The sequence below is a fragment of the Apostichopus japonicus genome, chromosome 8 (assembly GCF_037975245.1).
Source record: "Apostichopus japonicus isolate 1M-3 chromosome 8, ASM3797524v1, whole genome shotgun sequence".
NCBI lineage: Eukaryota > Metazoa > Echinodermata > Holothuroidea > Aspidochirotida > Stichopodidae > Apostichopus > Apostichopus japonicus.
The window spans coordinates 7,193,377-7,218,771 of record NC_092568.1 but is presented as its reverse complement, the minus strand read 5'-3'; the positions used below and the strand labels follow the sequence as shown (position 1 = coordinate 7,218,771).

Below are 25,395 nucleotides of genomic sequence, written 5' to 3'. Positions count from 1 at the left end.
AGCTGGACTAACCAAGGTTAGCTTAGCAAGCAAGCTAGCCTAAGATTAGGGATCAGTATAATTATTGGTTTAGATTACACTCTGCTGGCTAAGGTTAGCCTAGTATAAGCTACTGTATGTATTGGCCTTAGTTTGCTCTAAACTAGTTATACTGTAGTAGTAAATGGGGAGTATTGTAACATGTCACTATTTTTGTTAGACCATGTTCAAGGATTAATATTGTTGGCACCTAATGATGCTGTGAAGATCGAACTTGCGTTCGAAAAAAGTGATCACAAGCTGTCTTTTCAATAGAGCAACTCAAACATTAATCTATCAGTACAGCAAGGGAACATGCAAACTTACAATGTATCTTCTGTGCTTCAATATTAAGGGCAACACCTGGGCGTTCCCGCTCTCAGTCGTAACTGGTTGCCATCGATATAGTCACAGACTGTGAGTTGCATAGGAGGGAGGTGGGGGCAGGGCCGTCTTAAGAGATCACCGGGCCCTGGGCCCGGCAATGGAGCGGGGCCCCTCAATCAAGTGAGTTCGAAAAAAGTTGCGTGAAAAATTGACATCCTTGACAATCGCTCAAGCATAGACATGCCTGCATTTACCACCCCTACCTATGTCGCACATAAAGCATAAAACTTTAGCTGAATAACATACGTGATATATCTAAAAGCTGAAATACATTATAGAAGAGTAATCTTCCAGTTGCCCTCCATCCCTTCCCTAACAATACTGGACTCACCATTTGTAACACCCTTGTGTTGAGTCTTGCAACTGGGGGAACTAACGGAACTTGCGGCATTTCTTGATCGTAAACTGTTGTATGATTGGCTGAAAGTCAATCTTTTTGAGGTGTTTTGAGGTGTTGTAAGCCTTCGGGGCATTGTATATTCCAGGGTTGCCAACTCAGATTCGAATATTTAATGTCAAACTCTCAAGTGTTTAACTAACTCTCGTCACAAGTTGTCAAGTATCGAATTCAATCAGGCATAATGGCCTATTCAATAAGTTTTCCTCCCAGATTAAGACATGGGGTTACTACGATTGCGGGGCCCCTGACATCGCGGGGCCCTGGGCCAGGGCCCAGTGGGCCCATGCGTTAAGACGGCCCTGGTGGGGGGGGAGGGTGTGATTAGCAAGGGCGGCGGAACCGGGGGGGCACAGGGGGCATGTGCCCCCCCACTTTTCCTCAGGTTAAAAATGTGCCCTTTTTCTACATAAAAATTGAGGTGTCTCAAGTTAGCAAGAGGCCAGGGAACCAGAATGAACACTCGGGAAGGGCCGTTTCCGGCCATCTGAGGGCATTGTAAACCCAAAAAATTGTCTTATACGCTCCGCGCCAACCGATGGTGGCGCTCCGCTCAGATAGTCGTGCATACAACTATGCAAATCCTGGCTACGCCCCTGACTTTTAATGAATTTCTGTGGGTCAAACTCAAAGTTATTTCGAGTGGGAAAAACTTGTTAAGATATTAACAAGAAATAAACTCTAATTCGGAAGTTCCTACATTAGCAACTAGCATGATTTCACCTCATTCTGTCTCAAAAGAAAACTTGTTCCTTGTTTCCCAATTTGCATATTGGATATTGCAGTACTAGTATGCATATTTTCCTTGAGGGTGGGGGGGGGGGGCGTTGATGGAGTGATGTGTATACGCCAATAAGATAATACAAATGAGAGTTATAAAGGGTACTAAATATCAGGCTGCATCAGTCCAATCGAATCTCTGCAAAGTGCCCTTCGACGTCGGTGCCCTCCCAAATTAAAAGTGCTTCCGCCGCCCTTGGTGATTAGGTGTGGGTATAGGATATCTAGTCAGCAAGCTTGAAGCTCTTGAAGCTCAATTCTGTGACCATTTGCACAGATGTCCAGTGTGCATCACTTAGTCATTCTATGTATTATCAATCTTGAATTAATATATATATATATATATATATATATATATATATATATATATATATAATATGATGACCAAGGGAACATTTTCTGTTTCATTTCACAGGTTATTTATACAAAAGAATGAAAGGTTTGACAATGTTTTTGAGGTTACTGTTTCTCGCTGTGATACTGGTTATCATCGTCCTTTGCTCATCATGTCTTTTCTTTCTGGTGAAGATTCTATACGTACGAAGGAAATACAGGCATCTACCATGTCCAAAGAAGCGCAGGTAAATGAAAGAATTGATCTCAAATCAATGAATCAATCAATTGAGGTGATTTTTGTCATTCCCTGTGTAACCGACGGCAAATTTTGTGTGTACCTACCAATTGTCTTACTGCACTCAGAAATTATCTGTTGCTTACATAAACAACTTCCACTCACCCTTCCCTCATAATGTTCTTGTTTGTTGAGCTACGATTTATAAATCGGACATCTGAGAGTGCATGCTAAATTGAAGTGTGGGGAATAAAAAACAGTAAGTACCAATTTTCTCTCATACCTGTATGTGTTTTCTCTTACTTTGGAAAATGCCTTTTCAAAGCTGAAACATTACAATTCTATTTCAATAAAAGCCAGACTAATTCATAGCTTGCTCTTAACAACAAACTGTCTTGCCTCTAACAAGCCTTAATTCGAGCCCTGGTGTAGATCGGGACTAGTCAAGTTCTATTTCAGGTTATGAGTTGCAGCTCAAATTCTTTAACATATTCCAGTTTGCTGAAACATGTATGTGATTGATACTATTTTGAAAATGTTTTTGGGAACATTACTGTGATAACTGAATCAAATTCTGCGAGATTATAGAAGGGGCGTCATGCAGTCGTACAGATGATCCTTTTGACTATCTCAGTCCAGTGGATGTTGTAACAGTCGCCGTCCCGGTTGTTCGATGAGCAATTTGCTAGTGGCTGCCATATCGGCGTCCCACACGTTCCTTTTCTAAAAAAATCCATGTATTGTTATGGATCTACCAGGCTAATGCCAGTCTGGTCCGAAGAAGTTATTACATTAGTGGGTTCAGTCCCGAAGTTATGAAATTGATATGTTGTTTATGTTAAATTGAAGGTCACAAATGTTTACGATAATCTATTTACTGTGGCTCTATGTATTTTCTCGTAGGCCTGTTGAATTGTGCAAGTCTCGCTCTTCGTAGTATCGCATCCTGGTCATGTTCATATGTACAGTACAGTGTGTAAGACGTTGTACCCTCCGCTATAAACTGCAGTGTGCTACTATTAAGGCCTCGAAGCCTATTGTCTTGGGGCTAAATGCATATCGTTTACTGTGTGTGCGTATGTACTGTCGATTCATGTTCCGTAGCATGCGTAACACCAACTCATTAACTTAATATTAGTTGCAACTTCACTGTATGGCAGTTCAAGTGTGAGTGAATCTTATAGGCCGCACCTTTTTTTATGTTTTATTAAATTGTACTTGAACTACGTTCGAGATCAGGGTATTTGAGCGAGACTTACCTAAATTCTGAAGTGCCCTTTGATTTCAATGCACCAATCTACATCCAAGTTGTCATGGGTACGCACATGAATAAACTTCTGTGATGATACTTGATAGAACGAAGATAGCCATGATAAATTCATGAAATTTGTATTTGAACTACGTACTCACAAACTACGCATGCCCTTTGAAGTTTGAGGGACTATATGAGTGTTTTGTTTTGCATTAATTAAGGATGCCAGGTCAAAGCAGTATATAGTGATTTGACAAACAGCATATTAATTTCCTTGTAAAGGTTAAGGTTGCTACTTCTCCTTTTAATTTTTGACGGTTTTATGTTTCACGAAATACACACAGAAAACACATTGACCCTTAAAACAAGACTTGTTATGTTCTTGGCTGGAGCCCGCTACAGATGTCATTACATGTTTACGGTCAGCTGTGTCTGGTTAAATTGACTGGATGCTTTGTATAAATGATCACTAATGAACTCTTATCACCTTAATGTTAATATGCCTCTTGCATCTTTCAGTTTCATTTGGGGTCATGAACCTGAAATCGCAGAGGTTGCCAGGGAAGGAGGACATTTTTCAATGGTGCTTGTAAAATGGTAACTTAATTTTGTTAGCAACTTTTCTGCATTTTACATTACAGATTAAAGGAGTTAATAATATAGGTTGATTGTACACTAATACCTTGTACACATATCAGAAAGATTTAATAACGACAAATTTTGAAAAGATTTGTGTCTGATAGTGGACAATGTACCCAACACATGCGCCGGCACTATATTGGTAAAACACGAGTCCCCCCCCCCCCCCATGATGGCCAAAAATCCTCATCCCAACATGCATAAAAAAGGTAACTAAATTTTACTTATTTTGAAAGAGCAGAGTCTTGTTACTTTGCTAGATTGAAATCTTTCGTACTTATTAAAAGTCACTTCGTTGGTGCATTACATTGATGATTAACAGCAGACATGCTGTGCACTGTAAAAGTAATTTCCGTTTACATGTCTTATTTTTTAAGTTCCTCAGGGATAATCTGGGCATACATCTATGCCTATAATTATGACTATTGATGTCACACACTCTACCAATGTTGCCAGGTCGCATGTATCACAAAATCTGAAAAATTTAAACATCTTGGTCTTGTGATAATTCAAGCTACATCAGGTTATGCAGAGAGATTTACAGCAAACAAACCAAAATTAAAATGGTTCACTTCAGGAATTATGTATCCCTTTTAACCCTGAGACGGGTTTACTATAAATGAGGGTACACTGTACTGATAAGAGATGAGCAAACCTATAATTGTTTCTTATCAGTATATAGTAAACAACATTGTGGTGATTATTTTAGGCTTGTTTTGTAGGGATGTTTCCCATGAAGGGCAACATTTTTGTTTACCCTGCAGCACACTAGTTAATCTATGTTTGTCAGTGTGAGTTTTCCCGTTAGTATTTCTACTAGAAACAAGGTTTGGAATCGTTGTAACCGTGCAATTAAACTGTTAAATTTAAAATGGGTAAAATCACGTCCAAGTAATGGATGAAACAGACGTTTAATGGTAGCCTCCTTTTTCTGGAAATGACATTTAACCATAATGAAAGTCATATTGATAAGTTGATATTAAACTCTGATCCGAAATTTTTCACTTAAGTTTGCACAAGATACAGTCATTCTCGTACAACTTACGTAGTGAGATACAAAATGGAAATTTATTGGTGTTTGAATCGGTGATTAATAACATGTTCAGTGAACAGATCTGGAAGAATTGAGTGGAATATGTAATAAAGTAACATCGTTGAGTGTGAGAATAGGACAGTGATCTTTGTTTAATTTCAGAGTCAATTTGGTCTAAACACAGTAGGCTATAACTAACAGTGCAATGTGTTGCTTACAGTAAAGCATAACCCAGGATATTCCATGAAGAGACTGATCCATGTCTTAACAGACCCCCACCTCTCTGAAATAATGCTTAGAATGCATGAATATAGCTAGGACTACGGACTTGCTGTTAAAAGGTTGGCAAAAAACTTGGCAAGCTCCGAAAACGTTAGATATATGAACCGACTTTTGGATAAGGTTCTTCATAGTTTCTACGTCCCCTGGTTTATGGACTGTCATTTGAATAGACTGTTCCAATAAGATAATGCAACTGCATCAGTGGTCAGTTTTACTTTCTCTAATAATAGTTGGATATATATTGATGAATAAGGAACCATGTTTCAACCTGTTGGTTATATATTGATGGATAAGGAATCATCTTTCAACCTGTTGGATATATATTGATGAATAAGGAACCATGTTTCAACCTGTTGGTTATATATTGATGGATAAGGAATCATCTTTCAACCTGTTGGTTATATATTGATGAATAAGGAACCGCCTTTCAACCTGGTGGTTATATATTCATGGATAAGGAACCATCTTTCAACCTGTTGGTTATATCTTGATGGATAAGTAACCATCTTTCAACCTGTTGGTTATATATTGATGAATAAGTAACCACCTTTCAACCTGTTTGTTATATATCCATGGATAAGGAACCATCTTTCAACCTGTTAACATGCTTCCTCTCCTTCACACCTACAGGCAAAAAACATATGGCTCTGTCTTTGCGATGCACATCTTCGATAAGGCATCTGTTGTGTGCATGGAGCCTTCCGTTGTGAGGGTGAGTATAGTTAAAACAACTCTATTAGTGAATCCAGTGAGCTTATGAGTATGTTCTTGTGGTTAATATTTATTTCTGTTAAAGATTGAACAAAGATACAGGGTACTCAAGAGCGGGAGAAAAATTAGAACACAAATACTACAGTCATTGTAAGGGGGTTATACTCACCGAACTCCAAACCTGATTATCTGGCCCTTTAAAATATTATTTACTGCACCCATTTTGTTTAATAGGATATTCCTTTTGCTCTGGGGCTTATGGCACTGGGGGGGGGGGGGTGTAGTTTCAACTAAAAGAACATTAATATTCTAGTACTCTTACCTATAGTGTTGTAAATGTATGGTCGACTTTAATATCAACGCTTTGGATGACAGGCATTAACTTGTTACTGGCAAAATGTTAGTCTATTTTCTTAAAGAGGTCTTTAAAAAAGGTCTTTAGAAGTATGAATTAAATTCCAAACCTTTTTGTATGCCATTTGAAGCTTGTAAGAGCATAACGCAGAAGATTTAACAGCTGCGAATATTGGCAGAATTATAGTAAAAACAAAATAATGATAATAATAATAATATCCCAGCACCATTTGAATGAAAATTTGACAGAATTATAGCCCCCCCCCCAAAAAAAAAATCAGAATTGCCCAACACCATTAAAATATAACCCTTGAATGTAGTCGTTTTAATGCTGGTTTGTTTTCATGTCGCCAACCGTTTTTTTCGATTGATGTACTGCATCTTGTCTCTGTGAAAAGCTTACTTTATTTCCAATGACGCATAGATGCATTCTCTCAATCATAATCGTCAGAGTATACGGTGAATCTCTACTCGACTCACGTTTTACACATTTCAGGAACTTTTAATCAATACAAAAACAAGCAAGCCATACAAGTTTTATGGTGTATTTCAAAACGCATGCGGTAAACGTGTGGGAGGAAATGGCCTCTTCAGCGAATTAGACAACAAACGGTGGGAACAGAATAGAAAGATGATTAGTCCACCTTTTAAAAGGGGGTATGTCTTTTCATTTAATTATCTTATCAATCATTCATTCATTCATTTGTTTGTTTTATCAGTGTGAGAGTTCAAATAGTAAGAGTTTTAAAGATAGTAAGTGTCAAAGTCTTTTTGTTTAATATCTATGTGATGGTGGTTGTGCTAACATATCACGCGCAATTAGCTTACAACTGTAAGGGTTTGATCAACTCAGGGTGGAATTTTCAGGGTTGTCAAGGAAAACAAAATATTCGCTCATTTGCATGTATACCATTTTGGTCATTACTATCGCTAGACAAGAGTAGATAAAGAAGAATGCATGGAAACCTATAATCAAGTTTGATGTATTTAAGAGACAATCTTGTCAAGTTTTGTAACTGCATGGAAGTTGTGGATATATAAAAACGTGTATTTTGCATGGATGTGGGTACCGCATGTAACAGTTTAAGGATAGAATGGTAACATGAACCTACAAATAACTATATAATCTGTTATTGTACAAAATTTGCACCACCTTAGGGACAATGACAATTATGTGATTTGGAAATGTAAAATGTGATCAAAGGAAGAACTTTCTGGGACACAGAACATTCTGGATTGGAGCGTTCGGTTAATAACGTGCTCATTTAGAGTGGACTATGGCTAAACGCTCTCTTTAATACTGTAGTCAGATTGAGGAGTATCCAAATTATGCATAAGCATTGATGGCAATAAAGCCAATTGAAACACAATTAGTTTGACTTGAAACGTTAAGTATATATGTAAACGTATCAATATGCTTCAAAAGATCTCAATAATTATACTACTAGTGCTCAACATACAGCACTGGTTTGCTGTGCATACGGAGTGCTTGTCCAGTTTCGCATAAATCGATAGGACCCAGAGCCTTATATACAGAGAGTTGCGACAACTCGGGTCCGGGAATTTTCGATCACGTGACCTCATGGCACCATTTTGGGGCCAACTAATTCTGGCGATCGACAACAACGTACGTTCGAGCAGTCAACATCTGCGCTGCCATCACAGAATGCCTGGCTGTTCAGCGTGGGGCTGTTCGAATCGTCCCGAAAATGGGTCAAAGCTGTTCAGATTCCCAACAAACCCAGATCGGAGGAAAACATAGGAGGCGAAAGTAAACAGGCTTCACTGGAAGGCGAACTCCAATCACAAACTTTGCGATGTGAGTACTTCACCTAGGCCTAGTACAATGAACTAAGATTCGTAACACTAGGCCTAGCCTAGTCCATAACCAGGACTGTGGGTTACACCACACAGTCCTTACAGCTATGTATGGTGCACTGTGCAGTGTACATACACACATAGTTAACAACACAGAAAACAGAGCATAAATTTCAGGCCTGAAAATTGTCTATTTTTAACAAGTTCTGATCAAGAAAGTTGCGATGTTGGGATGAGATCTGTTATAAGGTGCATAAAAATATCTCTGCAAAGTTTAGTGAGTATATTCCTTAAATTGAAGGCTCCAGCGTGGCAAGACAAATCGGGGATCTACGAAGCACAGTGTGCAATACAAAGCACCAAGGGCTAGCCTAGCCCCCTAATGAAAAACTGCTTGGCTCCATTGAGTCATGAGCTTGTTTGGATTATTATTTATGAAAATTTGGGTGGAGATCTGGCAGACCGTTGAAATGATTAATCATTCTGCTTTGCACTTGATTATTTGAATTGAACTGGTCCAGAACTCCACTATCTTCTATGAAATAATATTGAAAAATTAGGTTACTAAAATATCACTGTAGGCTAGGTAAAAATATTTCCTAGAACATTGTGTCCTGTTAGAGGATAGCAGGTAAAAATAACAGAGTCAACTGGAAACCATAGGCCTAATTAGGCTCAGGAATCATGTTTGTCCATGTCATACATAGGTACGGTATACAGATCCTAATTCATATTCTTACAACCGGGCAGTTCCAAGCAAAAGAGGACATAACCCAGGAAATTCAATTTGACTGAGACTAGGCCTAGCATTTTACCGTGGTTGGCGGGCAACTCCCCCCCCCGGCATTCCCCCCTCAAAAAACGACTCTAATTTTCGACTTCTGACAACATATTTATGCTTCTGTTGGGGGGGGGGGTTGTCCGGGGGTGTTGTCTGGTCACGATTACCTTATCCATTAATAATAGAAGCCCATGCCTAGTAATAGAGGCACAATTGGTATTTTGAAGAATTTCTGACTTTTTGGATCCTATAGTATATAGATGCAGCTTTTTCAAGTTATTAGACATAAAATTCGTAGATAAAAGCCTGACTCTCATACAAAAATAGTCTGAAGTAGATCTTTTCAAATTCCAGCAGCAGCTTAGTTCTCATAACGCTGAAATATCCTACTCACATATACCATATGTTTGCGATGTGAGTTCCAGATTAGTGTAAATTCCTTACAGCACCCAGTTTGGGTCATATTATGGTGGTAAAGTCCTGTCAGCTGTAATTTATTATTCGTATTTCATACATTTGAAATAAAATTAGGTCATACCCACATTGTGACAGTGGCTGAGTGAGAAATATTCAGCCTAGGCTTCTGTGATGAAGCCTTATGAACCTTCTTCCAACTGCCACGGTATAACACTTATAGAACTGCCCACCCCACCCCTCTTTTTCAAAACCAAGGTCAGAAGAGTAACTGCAGCAAATTTCATCTTCTATGACGTCTGTCACTGAGAATTTATTCTGACCGACCTGGCTGGTGGGTAGAGGCAACCCCCCTCCCCCCATGCCTGCCTAAATGTCATACTGTTCTGGGAGTGTTCCAATCTAAATGTACAGTATTCATAGCTATTTTGGGTAATGTGCAACTAAAAATACCCCCCCCCCCTCCACACTAGAACTACAGGTTAGTTTCCTGGTATATATATTAAAGTTGCGGGGCCTATCACTGAATAAAATTCAGCATCAATTTTTCCCTCCTACAGGCCCCCATCTGACTGATGCCAGCGTACTCCAGGAACCGACCACGTTCTCTGAACCTGGAGGAGAGGGAGGGATTCATTCATTTTTTTCCCGACGTGGCTGTTTATATCCGACCGACGAGACCAATTGTGATACCCCGAAACAATCCCCCTCCCCTGCCCCACATGTCACCTTTAACCCTGCGCTCTAAATTTTGTGGGACTGGAACACAGACAAAATGTGATTGGTCCATTTAGTTACCATAGCAACCAATTTTCAAAGACCTAGCTTCATGATTCTGTGCACCATGTCAGTACCAGTCACATGTCCAAATATCAACTTCATCAGCCATTGCTAGCTCAAGTTACAGTTAATCCCAATTTTGACCAATCACAGGCTTTGTTTGGTTACCATGGCAACAATGGAAGAATGTACATTATTCCGCAACTGTGCAATATGTGTTACAATATGATATATAACCAGTCATAATACAATTTTACCGTACCAGAATATCAACTGTTGAATTTGGACTTCCAAATGTGCCAACCTCATCCCCTTGAACTTGAGCGCAGCCAATCCCTCCCCCCCCCCCCTCCCGTTCGACACTCGACGCCCTACTTACACAGCCTAGGCGCATAAAAGCACCACAACATGAGCAGGCCAAAAATAAAACCCAGAATCCCGCTCACACTTCTACAATGCCATCGAAAAATTCCCCTATCCACCTGAATGCCCATTCCCACACATACTGTATGTTGCCCATTTGGCCCCAAAATGGCGCCCAAATTTCAGTTGTCGCAACTCTCTGTATATAAGGCTCTGATAGGACCAATGTGGCAGCGCCCTCTGTTTATTTTGTGAATGGCTGGAGAGCCTATTTGTACAGATGCTTCTCTGTAGGTAACATTCTTTGTCTTTGTTTGCTTGTGGTTTTGTCCTTTGCTTGTTTTGTTTGTTCTTGCTGCTTTGTTTTTCTTTTCCTTCGTTACCAAACAAATTATCTAATGAAGACAAACTCCTAAAATTCTGGTTTGGTCTCTACTAGGTATCTGATAGATTTAATGTACCAATACAACAACAGTGTGGATGAGTTGATCACATACCTGAGACCAAAGGCAGATGGAAAGACGGAAATACTAATGGCTGATGAGTTTAATAAGGTTGCCATGGATATCATTGCAAAGGTAACATGACTTTGCCAGGCTTCTTCCCGTTGTGTAAATAGTGTAAAGCAAATTCATTATGGCAGCTGAAGTATAGTTTCATATTCAACTGATATTTAAAAGAAGTGAAGTGAAACTGTTTTAACTGGATTGTCACAATGATGTGGAGTATTTGCTATTAGCCATTTGTCCATTTAAAAAAATTGTATTCCATATGTAGGTATTGGGTGAGCTACTTTTCTTTTTATAAAGTGTGTTCATTTACGAGACAGCATATATACTCATGCTTTACTGAACCTAGGTACTCAATGATGATTTTGTATCAAGCTTACCTTGTTTAAAGTGAAATTTAATGTTCAAACGACAATAACTTGGGAAAATTAGGGATAGAAAGGGAATGCCAAAAGTTACAAAATCTGCTTGTACTCTACATAATGTAAAGTTGGATTAACCTTCTGTTCACGCATTAAGCCACCAATTAATCATGTTTGTCATGATTAATCATTTGTGAACTTTTTTGTTTTTTTTAATTCTCTCAATTTGTCTTTATAGCATAACTTACCTGGATCAAAATGATAGGCCCTCTATTTTATATATTAAAAAACAAAATCATGGCTGATCTTCTGTCAATTGTTTTAATATCGATTCTATGCAGGTGGCTTTTGGGTTGAATGATCTCAATGTCATCTCCAACGGTGATGCTCCTTTCTGCAAGGCTGCAACTCAGACCTTAACAGGTGTCATGGCTCAGATTAGAAATCCATTCATAAGGGTAGGTCTGCAAGGCTGCAACTCAGACCTTTACGGGTGTCATGGCTCAGATTAGAAATCCATTCATAAGGGTAGGTCTGCAAGGCTGCAACTCAGACCTTTACGGGTGTCATGGCTCAGATTAGAAATCCATTTATAAGGTTAGGTCTGCAAGGCTGCAACTCAGACCTTTACGGGTGTCATGGCTCAGATTAGAAATCCATTTATAAGGTTAGGTCTGCAAGGCTTCAACTCAAACCTTTACGGGTGTCATGGCTCAGATTAGAAATCCATTTATAAGGTTAGGTCTGCAAGGCTGCAACTCAGACCTTTACGGGTGTCATGGCTCAGATTAGAAATCCATTTATATGGGTAGGTCTGCAAGGCTGCAACTCAGACCTTTACGGGTGTCATGGCTCAGATTAGAAATCCATTTATAAGGTTAGGTCTGCAAGGCTGCAACTCAGACCTTTACGGGTGTCATGGCTCAAATTAGAAATCCATTTATAAGGTTAGGTCTGCAAGGCTGCAACTCAGACCTTTACGGGTGTCATGGCTCAGATTAGAAATCCATTTATAAGGTTAGGTCTGCAAGGCTGCAACTCAGACCTTTACGGGTGTCATTGCTCAGATTAGAAATCCATTTATAAGGTTAGGTCTGCAAGGCTGCAACTCAGACCTTTACGGGTGTCATGGCTCAGATTAGAAATCCATTTATAGGGTTAGGTCTGCAAGGCTGCAACTCAGACCTTTACGGGTGTCATGGCTCAGATTAGAAATCCATTTATAAGGGTAGGTCTGCAAGGCTGCAACTCAGACCTTTACGGGTGTCATGGCTCAGATTAGAAATCCATTTATAAGGGTAGGTCTGCAAGGCTTCAACTCAGACCTTTACGGGTGTCATGGCTCAGATTAGAAATCCATTTATAAGGGTAGGTCTGCAAGGCTTCAACTCAAACCTTTACGGGTGTCATGGCTCAGATTAGAAATCCATTTATAGGGGTAGGTCTGCAAGGCTGCAACTCAGACCTTTACGGGTGTCATGGCTCAGATTAGAAATCCATTTATAGGGGTCGGTCTGCAAGGCTGCAACTCAGACCTTTACGGGTGTCATGGCTCAGATTAGAAATCCATTTATAGGGTTAGGTCTGCAAGGCTGCAACTCAGACTTTTACGGGTGTCATGGCTCAGATTAGAAATCCATTTATAAGGGTAGGTCTGCAAGGCTGCAACTCAGACCTTTACGGGTGTCATGGCTCAGATTAGAAATCCATTTATAAGGGTAGGGCTGCAAGGCTGCAACTCAGACCTTTACGGGTGTCATGGCTCAGATTAGAAATCCATTTATAAGGGTAGGTCTGCAAGGCTGCAACTCAGACCTTTACGGGTGTCATGGCTCAGATTAGAAATCCATTTATAAGGGTAGGTCTGCAAGGCTGCAACTCAGACCTTTACGGGTGTCATGGCTCAGATTAGAAATCCATTTATAGGGGTAGGTCTGCAAGGCTGCAACTCAGACCTTTACGGGTGTCATGGCTCAGATTAGAAATCCATTTATAGGGGTAGGTCTGCAAGGCTGCAACTCAGATCTTTACGGGTGTCATGGCTCAGATTAGAAATCCATTTATAGGGGTCGGTCTGCAAGGCTGCAACTCAGACCTTTACGGGTGTCATGGCTCAGATTAGAAATCCATTTATAAGGTTAGGTCTGCAAGGCTGCAACTCAGACCTTTACGGGTGTCATGGCTCAGATTAGAAATCCATTTATAAGGGTAGGTCTGCAAGGCTGCAACTCAGACCTTTACGGGTGTCATGGCTCAGATTAGAAATCCATTTATAGGGTTAGGTCTGCAAGGCTGCAACTCAAACCTTTACGGGTGTCATGGCTCAGATTAGAAATCCATTTATATGGGTAGGTCTGCAAGGCTGCAACTCAGACCTTTACGGGTGTCATGGCTCAGATTAGATATCCATTTATAGGGTTAGGTCTGCAAGGCTGCAACTCAGACCTTTACGGGTGTCATGGCTCAGATTAGAAATCCATTTATAAGGTTAGGTCTGCAAGGCTGCAACTCAGACCTTTACGGGTGTCATTGCTCAGATTAGAAATCCATTTATAAGGTTAGGTCTGCAAGGCTGCAACTCAGACCTTTACGGGTGTCATGGCTCAGATTAGAAATCCATTTATAGGGTTAGGTCTGCAAGGCTGCAACTCAGACCTTTACGGGTGTCATGGCTCAGATTAGAAATCCATTTATAAGGGTAGGTCTGCAAGGCTGCAACTCAGACCTTTACGGGTGTCATGGCTCAGATTAGAAATCCATTTATAAGGGTAGGTCTGCAAGGCTGCAACTCAGACCTTTACGGGTGTCATGGCTCAGATTAGAAATCCATTTATAAGGGTAGGTCTGCAAGGCTTCAACTCAAACCTTTACGGGTGTCATGGCTCAGATTAGAAATTCATTTATAGGGTTAGGTCTGCAAGGCTGCAACTCAGACCTTTACGGGTGTCATGGCTCAGATTAGAAATCCATTTATATGGGTCGGTCTGCAAGGCTGCAACTCAGACCTTTACGGGTGTCATGGCTCAGATTAGAAATCCATTTATAGGGGTCGGTCTGCAAGGCTGCAACTCAGACCTTTACGGGTGTCATGGCTCAGATTAGAAATCCATTTATAAGGGTAGGTCTGCAAGGCTGCAACTCAGACCTTTACGGGTGTCATGGCTCAGATTAGAAATCCATTTATAAGGGTAGGTCTGCAAGGCTGCAACTCAGACCTTTACGGGTGTCATGGCTCAGATTAGAAATCCATTTATAAGGTTAGGTCTGCAAGGCTGCAACTCAGACCTTTACGGGTGTCATGGCTCAGATTAGAAATCCATTTATAAGGTTAGGTCTGCAAGGCTGCAACTCAGACCTTTACGGGTGTCATGGCTCAGATTAGAAATCCATTTATAAGGTTAGGTCTGCAAGGCTGCAACTCAAACCTTTACGGGTGTCATGGCACAGATTAGAAATCCATTTATAAGGGTAGGTCTGCAAGGCTGCAACTCAAACCTTTACGGGTGTCATGGCTCAGATTAGAAATCCATTTATAAGGTTAGGTCTGCAAGGCTGCAACTCAAACCTTTACGGGTGTCATGGCTCAGATTAGAAATCCATTTATAAGGGTAGGTCTGCAAGGCTGCAACTTAGACCTTTACGGGTGTCATGGCTCAGATTAGAAATCCATTTATATGGGTCGGTCTGCAAGGCTGCAACTCAGACCTTTACGGGTGTCATGGCTCAGATTAGAAATCCATTTATAGGGGTCGGTCTGTAAGGCTGCAACTCAGACCTTTACGGGTGTCATGGCTCAGATTAGAAATCCATTTATAGGGGTCGGTCTGCAAGGCTGCAACTCAGACCTTTACGGGTGTCATGGCTCAGATTAGAAATCCATTTATAAGGGTAGGTCTGCAAGGCTGCAACTCAGACCTTTACGGGTGTCATGGCTCAGATTAGAAATCCATTTATAAGGGTAGGGCTGCAAGGCTGCAACTCAGACCTTTACGGGTGTCATGGCTCAGATTAGAAATCCATTTATAAGGGTAGGTCTGCAAGGCTGCAACTCAGACCTTTACGGGTGTCATGGCTCAGATTAGAAATCCATTTATAGGGGTAGGTCTGCAAGGCTGCAACTCAGATCTTTACGGGTGTCATGGCTCAGATTAGAAATCCATTTATAGGGGTCGGTCTGCAAGGCTGCAACTCAGACCTTTACGGGTGTCATGGCTCAGATTAGAAATCCATTTATAAGGTTAGGTCTGCAAGGCTGCAACTCAGACCTTTACGGGTGTCATGGCTCAGATTAGAAATCCATTTATAAGGGTAGGTCTGCAAGGCTGCAACTCAAACCTTTACGGGTGTCATGGCTCAGATTAGAAATCCATTTATAAGGTTAGGTCTGCAAGGCTGCAACTCAGACCTTTACGGGTGTCATGGCTCAGATTAGAAATCCATTTATAGGGTTAGGTCTGCAAGGCTGCAACTCAGACCTTTACGGGTGTCATGGCTCAGATTAGAAATCCATTTATAAGGGTAGGTCTGCAAGGCTGCAACCAAACCAGCTTGTTTTGCTTTGCCAGTCATTTCATTTCTTCAGGTAATTTGTTTATTTATAGTCTTGTGGGAAATAGTTCAAACTGTCTCGATAAGTTGAGTTTTAGCCTAGTTGAGACTTCAAGTAATGTGCATTTTCGGGTAGAATTTCCAATCATTTTAATGATATATCACTAATAATATTTCATTTAATATAATGATAGACCAGGTACAAAAGATCCAGGTACCTGAAAACGTAATTTATTACATAAATATAGTACCAAGAATGATGAAAATAGGGAGAGTTTTCTAAATGGAGGAAAATCAAAATAATGCATTGAACTTCGGTGCATTCATTCATTCAGTGTAAAGACTGGTATCAATCTACCTTGAAAATATGAAAAGAAAACCAGAGATGAAGTAGAAGGCTTTCAGCCCCTATTGGCGATATGACATCATAGATTAACAAAATGACAGCCACCCGGGACACCAAATATTGACTAGGAGATCTCTCCCCCCCCCCCAAACGAAACAAGATCTGTCTTAGCTGTTTGGGGAAAAGAGCTATATTACATGTACAAAAGGTTATAGTTGGGTTTTCATCTCCTTTTTAATAATCTAATTAATCTAATTAACAAATAATCATTACTTTCTCAAACAAGCAATAAACCAGTCTCTATAATATTTGTTGATCATTACAATAAACAAGCTATTAATAAGGTAATATTTTGTGCATCGAAAAAAAAAACCCAAAAAAAAACATAGAATCACTTCTGCCTCTGACCATTTTTGTCTTCATTTTTCGCATTCCTTTGCAGTTTGATCCGAGGGAGGCCTCGAGAAACACGATGAGAAAAACACAAGATGCAATCGATCTAATCAGAAAAATAGGGAAGAATTGTATCTTAGAGAGGCTGGCAGACATGAACGAAGGCAGAGATTACCCGAAGGATATCTTGACTCACATCTTACAAGCTTCATCTGGTCTCAAAGGAAACTTTGGATTGGAGCAAATGATTGATGAATTTGTTACGTTTTTTGTCGCAGGTTGGTGAATTTTCCATTTTGTCAACATGCTTTTTAATAACTTTTCGACATGACCACTTGAAGTCCTTTGAACTCTGCTGTTATGTATTGCTGTCCTCCCCTCTTCTCTTACCTTAACATTGCCTCATCTCTCATCCCCTTCACATCTGATTCATCTACCTAACATCCTCTCTCTTCTAACCCCCCCCCCACTTCCTTCCCCTCACACTGTATCTCTCATATCCTCTCTCTCCATTCATCACATCCTCTCTCTCCCTCACACAATGGTGACTTGTTACCTGTTAGCAGTTCCCCTAGCTTTGTAGAGAGGCCAGAATAATTTCTGGAAGGAAATTTATGTCCAGTAGTAGGGATTCGATACCCCTAATGGAAGAAATTTGGTAACCTGAGTGTCATTATGCTGGTTCCATGCCCTTTATTAAAGACATTTGGTAACCCAAGTATCATCATTAAAATAATATCAAACAAACTATAGCATTTTCTTTTCTTTTTATTAATAGAATATTCACTGTGTTGAAGACATTATGTAAAATCTGCCTGCTTTTAGTTTGCTCATGAATTTCTCTTTACTTGCAGGACAAGAAACCACTGCTCAGTTGATGTCCTTCACGTATGAAATAGTCGGAAGACATCCCGATATCTACAAAAAGTGAGGAAAATAGGCTATTACCTAACCTTTAGAGACCTTTAAAAACCTTCCAAGACAGCCCTTGAAACAAAGAAACTAGCTTATAATTCTTAAAGACGGATCTGGTTATAATCAACAATATTGACTATCTCTTGAGTCTCCTATCATTATTTATTTAATTGCTCCAGCAATATGATATTGATTTTATTAAATGAAGGTTTCAAAAGCTATAGGTTCTTTCAAGGTCATATTCAGAATTTCATTCCCTTTTCTCCAAAGACATGGTAGTGTTTGGCATTATTTGTCATAAAAGTATGAATTTCATGTTTTTCTTGCTCCTTGCTCTTCAGACTACAAGAGGAAGTGGATGCTGTCATCGGGGACAATGATTCCATAACGTATGAAAATACTTGTAAATTAGAATATATGAACCTTGTGAGTACCACCATTAACATCCATTAGGGGGATTTGGTCTTATTGCCAGTAGAACCAGTCTAAGCAAGAAAGGGCAAATTGTCAGTAGTATTAAACAGTCCTTCAACCGATTTCAACTTACAATGCATATTGTAATTTGGATTTAATCATTCCTATTAATACGAGAATCATTTTATTCCCAAAATGGGTGGGGTGGACAGTTAAACTTTGACACCCCCCCCCCAATTGTCACAAGTTGTCCTCCTTTCTTCACATGAAATATAGTAACCCTAGGTACACATGAACTAGTGACCAGACTGAATGTGGTGGGTGGTGTAAGAATGGTTGACATAAAGATGGGGATAAAATGCCTAAGAGTTTTAATGTGCAAAAACATGAACTTATTAATAAAAATGAACAGTATGAACTTAACAAATAAAGAGAATAGTAACAGTTAAAATAGAACAAGTTGTTTTGTATTGATTTATAATACCTCTTATGTTAAAAATTATGTCTGTCTGTCAAAAGGGGGATAAAAATACCTTGAGAGAGATAAAGTATTGGGAAGAGTGAGTCACCACCATCATAACAAATTTTTCAAATGAATGGAAGTGATTTTTTTTCCACCTTGGTTATGGTCTCTCATTTGAAATTTGTTTCGATCCTGGCAGGTACTGAAAGAGGTCTTACGATGGGCACCACCAGCTGCTGGAGTACAGAGGAGGGTCGACAGAGACTTTGTGGTTAATGGCTACAAGATTCCAGCCGGTGCACGTGTTGGGGTACTATACAATCTCATCTTTCCTTTACATTTTAGTATCAGTATTTCAGGCATGATCTTTTCCCGCGAATTCGGGAAATATCCGTGATTTCTTTTCTACCTCTGGGACAAAAACTATTATCCTAACACTCTGTAGCATATGCAAACTGGAGCCTATACCGCAATTTTTGCAAAGTTCTGTGATTTTTTTTTTTACCACAGGCTCATCCCTGGTGTTTAGAGAACATTTCAAATTGAAATGATGTCAAGGCTCATTGTGGATTGAAAAATTTAAAAAAGGAACAGATATTTTTGACTAGAACAGGATTTAAACTGTTTGAAAGAAGAAAAAGAGACAGGAGTTATTTATTTCAATTTAAGGAATTGATAGACAGGCTAGGAAATACTGCCTTCAGCAAAGGATTTTCTCCCATCTCTGTTTCATTTCATGCTTCCATCTATGCAGAAAATTTCATGACAATTTCAACTGTAAGGGAAAGAAGTGTAAAACTATGTAGACATCAGCCTACAGCAGGCATTAGGTGTAAAGGGAAAGTTTAGGTCATGAGCTCTAGGCTCTGTGACAGGTCATATAAGCTCGTTTTGGACAGCTGTCCGGCAGGGATTGGTTTGGCGATTATGCACTGGTAGACTGTTGATAGTAAATCAAAGATATCCTTATGGAATTAGAGCTTGAAATTTGAGTGACAGGTGTTCTAAAGAAAGGCTATTGAAGGAAAAGTACTATCAAATAGAAAGGCTTGATCGTAGAACGAAGGACGTAGATAGAGTTGCTTACTTGTCATAGTCAGAAATATGTAGATCACTTTCAACTGGATTGTCTGACTTGCATAATCTTTTCAGTTTTGGTTTAACTGCCATCAGATTCAAAGCAAATGCTGATTTTATGATTTAATGTGTCAACTAAATCAAGTGTTTCCCAAGCATGTGTATACTAGTTCAACAGTCATTAGTAACCATGACAACACCATATTAACATTTATGAACATGTGGAATTGATTCATGACCTTCAGTGATATGTTGTAGTCAGGTGCTTACTATTTGTACAAGTTTTAATTTCTACCATGCCCTCTACTAGCCATGATTTTATTTGTTTATTAGTTAACTATCAGTTTTGCATGTTATTTTGCTATTAGAAACTAATTAAAATTTTATGAACTGTAAACACATGAGGTAGACATGCATTTACCTTTGAGCATTATAAACCTTTATGTCACTCCGACCAAGACAAAATGATACCCGTGGTGGTGTCTTTTTTTACAAGCAATGGGCTTCTTCTTATTACGACCAGTAAATGAAGAAAATATGGTCAATACCGAAAAATTGCTTATAGAAAGTTGTATTTTTTAATTCTCAACGGTTGAAGATCTTGCAAAGCTTGGTCATTTCTTGTCATGAGTGTGGTGTAGAAACCATAGTCAGGACGTTATGTTTGGCTCAGCTAATAGTGACACATGGTACCACCAGATGGTAACTTAAAAGAGCAGCACTAAAAGTCACCAGCATTGATCCCAAATTTGAGCTCACAAAACATTGCTAGTTGCTTTCAAAAGTACTTTCCTAGGGGCTCTGACTCTCCAAATTATTCACAGCCATTGAGGATTATTAAACTAGAGAATTAAATACCTCAGTGTGAATAACTCTTTTGGAGTGACTGTCAAAAATGCTTGTTGAAATTTGAAGTAGGAATGGTGTGGGGGTGGGGGGGGGGAGGTGGTTTAAGTGATGCTGGATTTGGCCACATAGACTTCATTTATAATTTTAATTTTTTTTCCGTCAAACTTGATCATTTGCACACAAAAAAAGTTTGGATATCATCTTTTGATGTGTTTGTTTCAGCTGAACCATTATGCTCTAGGACGAGACGAAAGGTTTTGGGACAATCCAGAAAAGTTTGATCCAGAGAGATTTAGAGAAGAAAATAACAGGTGAGCTCTTTAATAAAGGGTTCATCAGTAAGGAAAGTTCCTCAAACCATTCAAGTCTTCTGATGAGAAATATTTCCATTGAATCAAAAGTGTTCTTATTATCCAAAACTCTTGGAAGGCATTTCGAGAATTAAGTTTGGGGATAGGGGGTGGAAGTGAGTGGTGGGGGGGGGGATAGGAGGTAAGTATTACATTAAATGTCTCAGTGAATATTTGTACTCTGAGGATGTCAGTGTGAAATGAATGTTTAAATTCTTGACAATTACTGTAGGTAGGCCCGAGTCAGGTACCCGACCGATCATTCGAGTACCTGCATCAAAAAAGGTACAATACAGGTACCTGTTTTCTACAAAAAAACTTGCATAACTGTTATGTGAGTGCTTTCATGATTTCAATAATTCCGTAGGTCTGCATGCGAATACAGAAATCACTCTCTTGTAGTGTAGATTGTTGCTTTAATTAATTACTATTTCAACATTGTTACATTATTCCATTGTGTTTGGCTATTTTTTTTCTTCAATATTCGGTCCGGAGTTTTGGGTACCCGTTACCCGACCGGGTAATGATACAGGGTACCTGGTTTCGATTTTTGTCTACCCGACTGAGGCCTACAATTAGGTGATCATTTATTTGTATCTTTCTAGTACTTTGTATTGAATTTTAGGGCAATATCAGGTTATTCTCAAGGTACAATTCAAATCTAGAGATTGCAATGATGAAAAACCTCTCTGAGATTCTCAGTTGACTAGCTAGCTCCATTGACAGTGAACAAGATGGACTCTATCATAGATTTGCAGAGATGTTGCATATTCCTTTAATATATCCAGAAGTCAAATTCTTCATTTTGACCTCAACATAAAGTCGCTTCTATAATCACCGAGATGTGCTCTTTGTATTTCTCTTTCAGACGGTTGTATGCATATTTTCCATTTTCTCTTGGACCTAGGGTCTGCATAGGACAACATTTTGCAATGGTGAGATACTTTCCTGTTTCAACCATTCTTTATTCTTATGGATACAATGAAAAGTCTATTTAAAAGTGTTTTGTAGTATATATATATACAATTTTTGCATTGATTCCAAGTAAGAGGTAGAATTTGTGCTGCTGTGACAACATTTTTCAAATCTCTGGAAGAGTCAAGGCAGGACTACCCATCCCTCCTCCTGCCCCTGCCCCAACACCCCCGCCCATCCTCTGTTTCTTCTCCCAGGAAGTACAGTTTACTCCCTCATCTGCAGGTTACAGTGAAATAAAGACTGTTTTCTGTCTGTGTTTGTTTCAAACTATTCCCTGTATTTCTTTTTCTTTTTTATGATCTTGTTTAGATTGAAGCAAAAGTCATCATAGCTAAACTGTTACAGAAGTTTGATTTTACCCTTGTGCCTGGTGTAGAGCTGGAATACTTGGCGGAGGTCACCCTGAAACCAAAACATCGGACTCCATTGTACCTGACACCGAGAAAAACTTCAAGGGACTAAAAGCTGTAGTTTTGTGACATGAACAATGACACTACTTCAGTGTCCTTCAAATAGTAGTTTTTTCTGTATATATAGAAGAAAATACACACAGACAGACTACACACACACTGACTTATTGTTAACAAGTGTTGAAGCAGGGTTAGAAAACTTGGCCTAGCAATTGATAATTGGATTGGGTTCATGCAAGAATTCTAAGGAAATAGTACCTTGGCATTAGTTGGCTTATCAATTTGGCCAAGGAACTCAATCAGAAGTTCCCAGTCACTTTGTGGGTCTGTGATAAAGAGGTAAAATTTAAGGTCTACGGACACCTACTGTAGGACCAATATTGTGCTAATCACTTCTAGGCATAAGAAGTCATGAAAATAGCTGCAATTCCCATCAAAATCCATCAAAGATGGACCATTTTACAAGTATTTCCCGAAATCCAGTTTAATTTATGAATAAACATTTTAACTAAATATGACACTGCAGACTTTATTTGACATGAAAATAGCTCTTTGTACATTGCACCACACAATATCTTAGATTGAAGTATATGATTCTAAGCTAAATAATACACTAGCAAAATTCAAATTTTTTTGGTGCCGATTTTTTACATTATTAATTATTTTTCATACCACTACGCAACATTATGTGCTTTCTGTAAATTTTATAGAAGGAAGTGAACACAAGGAGGAGGGCATATGGCTGATTTTTCTTTTTTTATAACAGTTGCTTTGGGGTAAATGCTATAAATAACAGTGAGAGGTGGTGAGAGATTTCACTAGTTGATTATATTCATAGGGGTATTTAAATACATGATACAAGAGGTTATAAAAGATAGCACCGTTTGAAGACTAGAAGCATGTGTGCAACCCTGATTAGAGAGGTTGGGGGAGAAGACATTGGGCTACACCCCCATGGTCCAGGGTAAATGAGGGGATTCAAGAAAAATATGCGATATGAAATAATGTATTGTCAGTTTCATAATACTCTTTAAGAACAACATTGAAGGCTTCAAAGTGTGCCACGGGTGGGTGGGGGACGGGCAACAAAATAATTGTTGCCTCGTCCTGACCTGGCTCATAATGCCACTGTTCGTTTTGGTCGTCATGATATGTATTCAGGACTATTTGCATAAACTAATTGGTCATCAGTAAGAAGTTTGATTGCAGACTCAATGAACACTTTTATATTAAAGCCAATTATTCTGTCCAGAAAGTTTGATAATTACCATCATAAAAAAACAAATTAATATTGAACATAATGCTTTGTATCACTTATTCAATAAAGACCAAGATGACCAAAATTTGTTGTCATATTTGGCACTGATAGGTGCGATAACCTTCAGTCACACTAGTACTATGACCATCCAACAATGTGATATAAAAGAATAGCTTACTTTCTAAAGTCATTTTGTGTTGGACTTGTTCAGCCCTAAAAGTCAAATGTTAAAGTGGCAGGTTAATAGTCTTATATCAAGGTCAAAGGCCTTCTCAGACAACTTACAACAGTTAACTGGTAACCTTTAATACCTTAAAAATAATTATAATAGTATTATATATAATACGCCTTTCTTATATAGCACAACACAGACTTAAGTATGTTCAATTCAAACTGTTGGGGCATTGAATTGCACCACATCTAAGTGTCCCTGAGACGACATCCCATAGAATGCTGATACAATTCTCAATTGCAGACACTTCTCTCCGTTTCTGATTGCGATTTTTTGTACCGTTTGTGTTTACAGGCAATGTGTACATTAGTGGTGCTCATAATTTCATTCATGATCGGTTTGGTTTTATATACTTTTTATTATGTACTTAAAATAAGATCACAATATTGTATTTAATCTTGCAGGAATATTTGAATCACCAGGTGAAGGAATTATTAGCAAATCATGGAATTTAAGAAATTACAGTTTTAGAAATTGATACATCATTTTATGTGATGACTTAATATTTCAAGGTTGCAACTCCATGGCCATGTCCATAATCCGGAGTCCAATAAGAATGCCATGAAATGTTTCTTCTCGCCATGAATGCCAAAATTCCAGAGTAGCCAGTCAAGAAAATAACGTCTCCTTCAATTCCGATTTAACAGACAAAAGTGTGTTAGGTTTAAAGTCTCGACTGAACAGGATCCTACTCAAAGGCTAGTCTTAGTTTCCCAGAGTTCTCATTACCCACATCCAAATACTTAGTAGTGTTAGTGGTGTAGCGGTTAGGTATTGTGGTTATATCGCTAGTACACCCATGCAAGACCCCACCAGGAACCAGATCCTCTTGATTTATTCAAATTGCTGCTGTGCAATGTTTTTGAGCGGAGTCAACTGCGGAGTTGGTATTTCTGACAAAAGCCAATTGGGAAATAGGGTAACGAATTTCTTTCGCTATCATCGGGCTGCCCTGCGGTGATGATGAAACTCAATATTCAGGAGCCAAATTCAACGTGGTCATTACACCCAATCAATGTAAGAGTATAAAACAAATAGGAAAACAAAACTGCCCCACTGGTTGTCAAGTCCAAACCATAGAAATTGACCTATGAAGAATGCTGACACAGTGTATCGCCGTGTTTTTAAGCAAAATAATAAACTGGCAAAATTCAAATTTTGTTGGTGCAGATTTTTTACATTATTAATTATTATTCATAGCACTGGCAACACTTTGTGCTTCCTGTAATTATTATTAAAGGAAGTAAACACAAGGAAAGGAGGGCATATGGCTGATTTTTCTTTTTTTATAACAGTTGCTTTGGGGTAAATGCTATAAATAACAGTGAGAGGTGGTGAGAGATTTCACTAGTTGATTATATTCATCAGGGTATTTAAATACATGATACAAGAAGGTATAAAAGATAGCACCGTTTGAAGACTAGAAGCATGTGTGCAACCCTGATTAGAGAGGTTGGGGGAGAAGACATTGGGCTACACCCCCATGGTCCAGGGTAAATTAGGGGATTCAAGAAAAATATGCGATATGAAATAATGTATTGTCAGTTTCATAATCCTCTTTAAGAACAAACTTGAAGGCTTCACAGTGTGCCACGGGTGGGTGTGGGACGGGCAACGAAATAATCGTTCCCTCGTCCTGACCTGGCTCATAATGCCACTGTTCGTTTTGGTGGTCGTGATATGTATTCAGGACTATTTGCATAAACTAATT

The 25,395-nt window shown here is 39.1% G+C and overlaps 1 protein-coding gene across 1 annotated transcript; it reads left to right on the top strand.

Annotated features, from left to right (window-relative positions):
• Window positions 1–24,840, top strand: LOC139970584 (cholesterol 24-hydroxylase-like). Its single transcript, XM_071976385.1, has 14 exons — window positions 1–16; window positions 1,998–2,163; window positions 3,925–4,002; window positions 5,990–6,071; window positions 6,921–7,081; window positions 11,020–11,158; window positions 11,793–11,909; window positions 16,788–17,016; window positions 17,593–17,665; window positions 17,995–18,079; window positions 18,730–18,840; window positions 20,679–20,767; window positions 21,675–21,741; window positions 22,094–24,840. The coding sequence occupies exons 2-14, from the start codon at window positions 2,015–2,017 to the stop codon at window positions 22,244–22,246; spliced, it is 1,533 nt and encodes a 510-aa protein (XP_071832486.1). The 5' UTR covers window positions 1–16; window positions 1,998–2,014; the 3' UTR covers window positions 22,247–24,840.
• The last annotated feature ends 555 nt before the right edge of the window (window positions 24,841–25,395 follow it).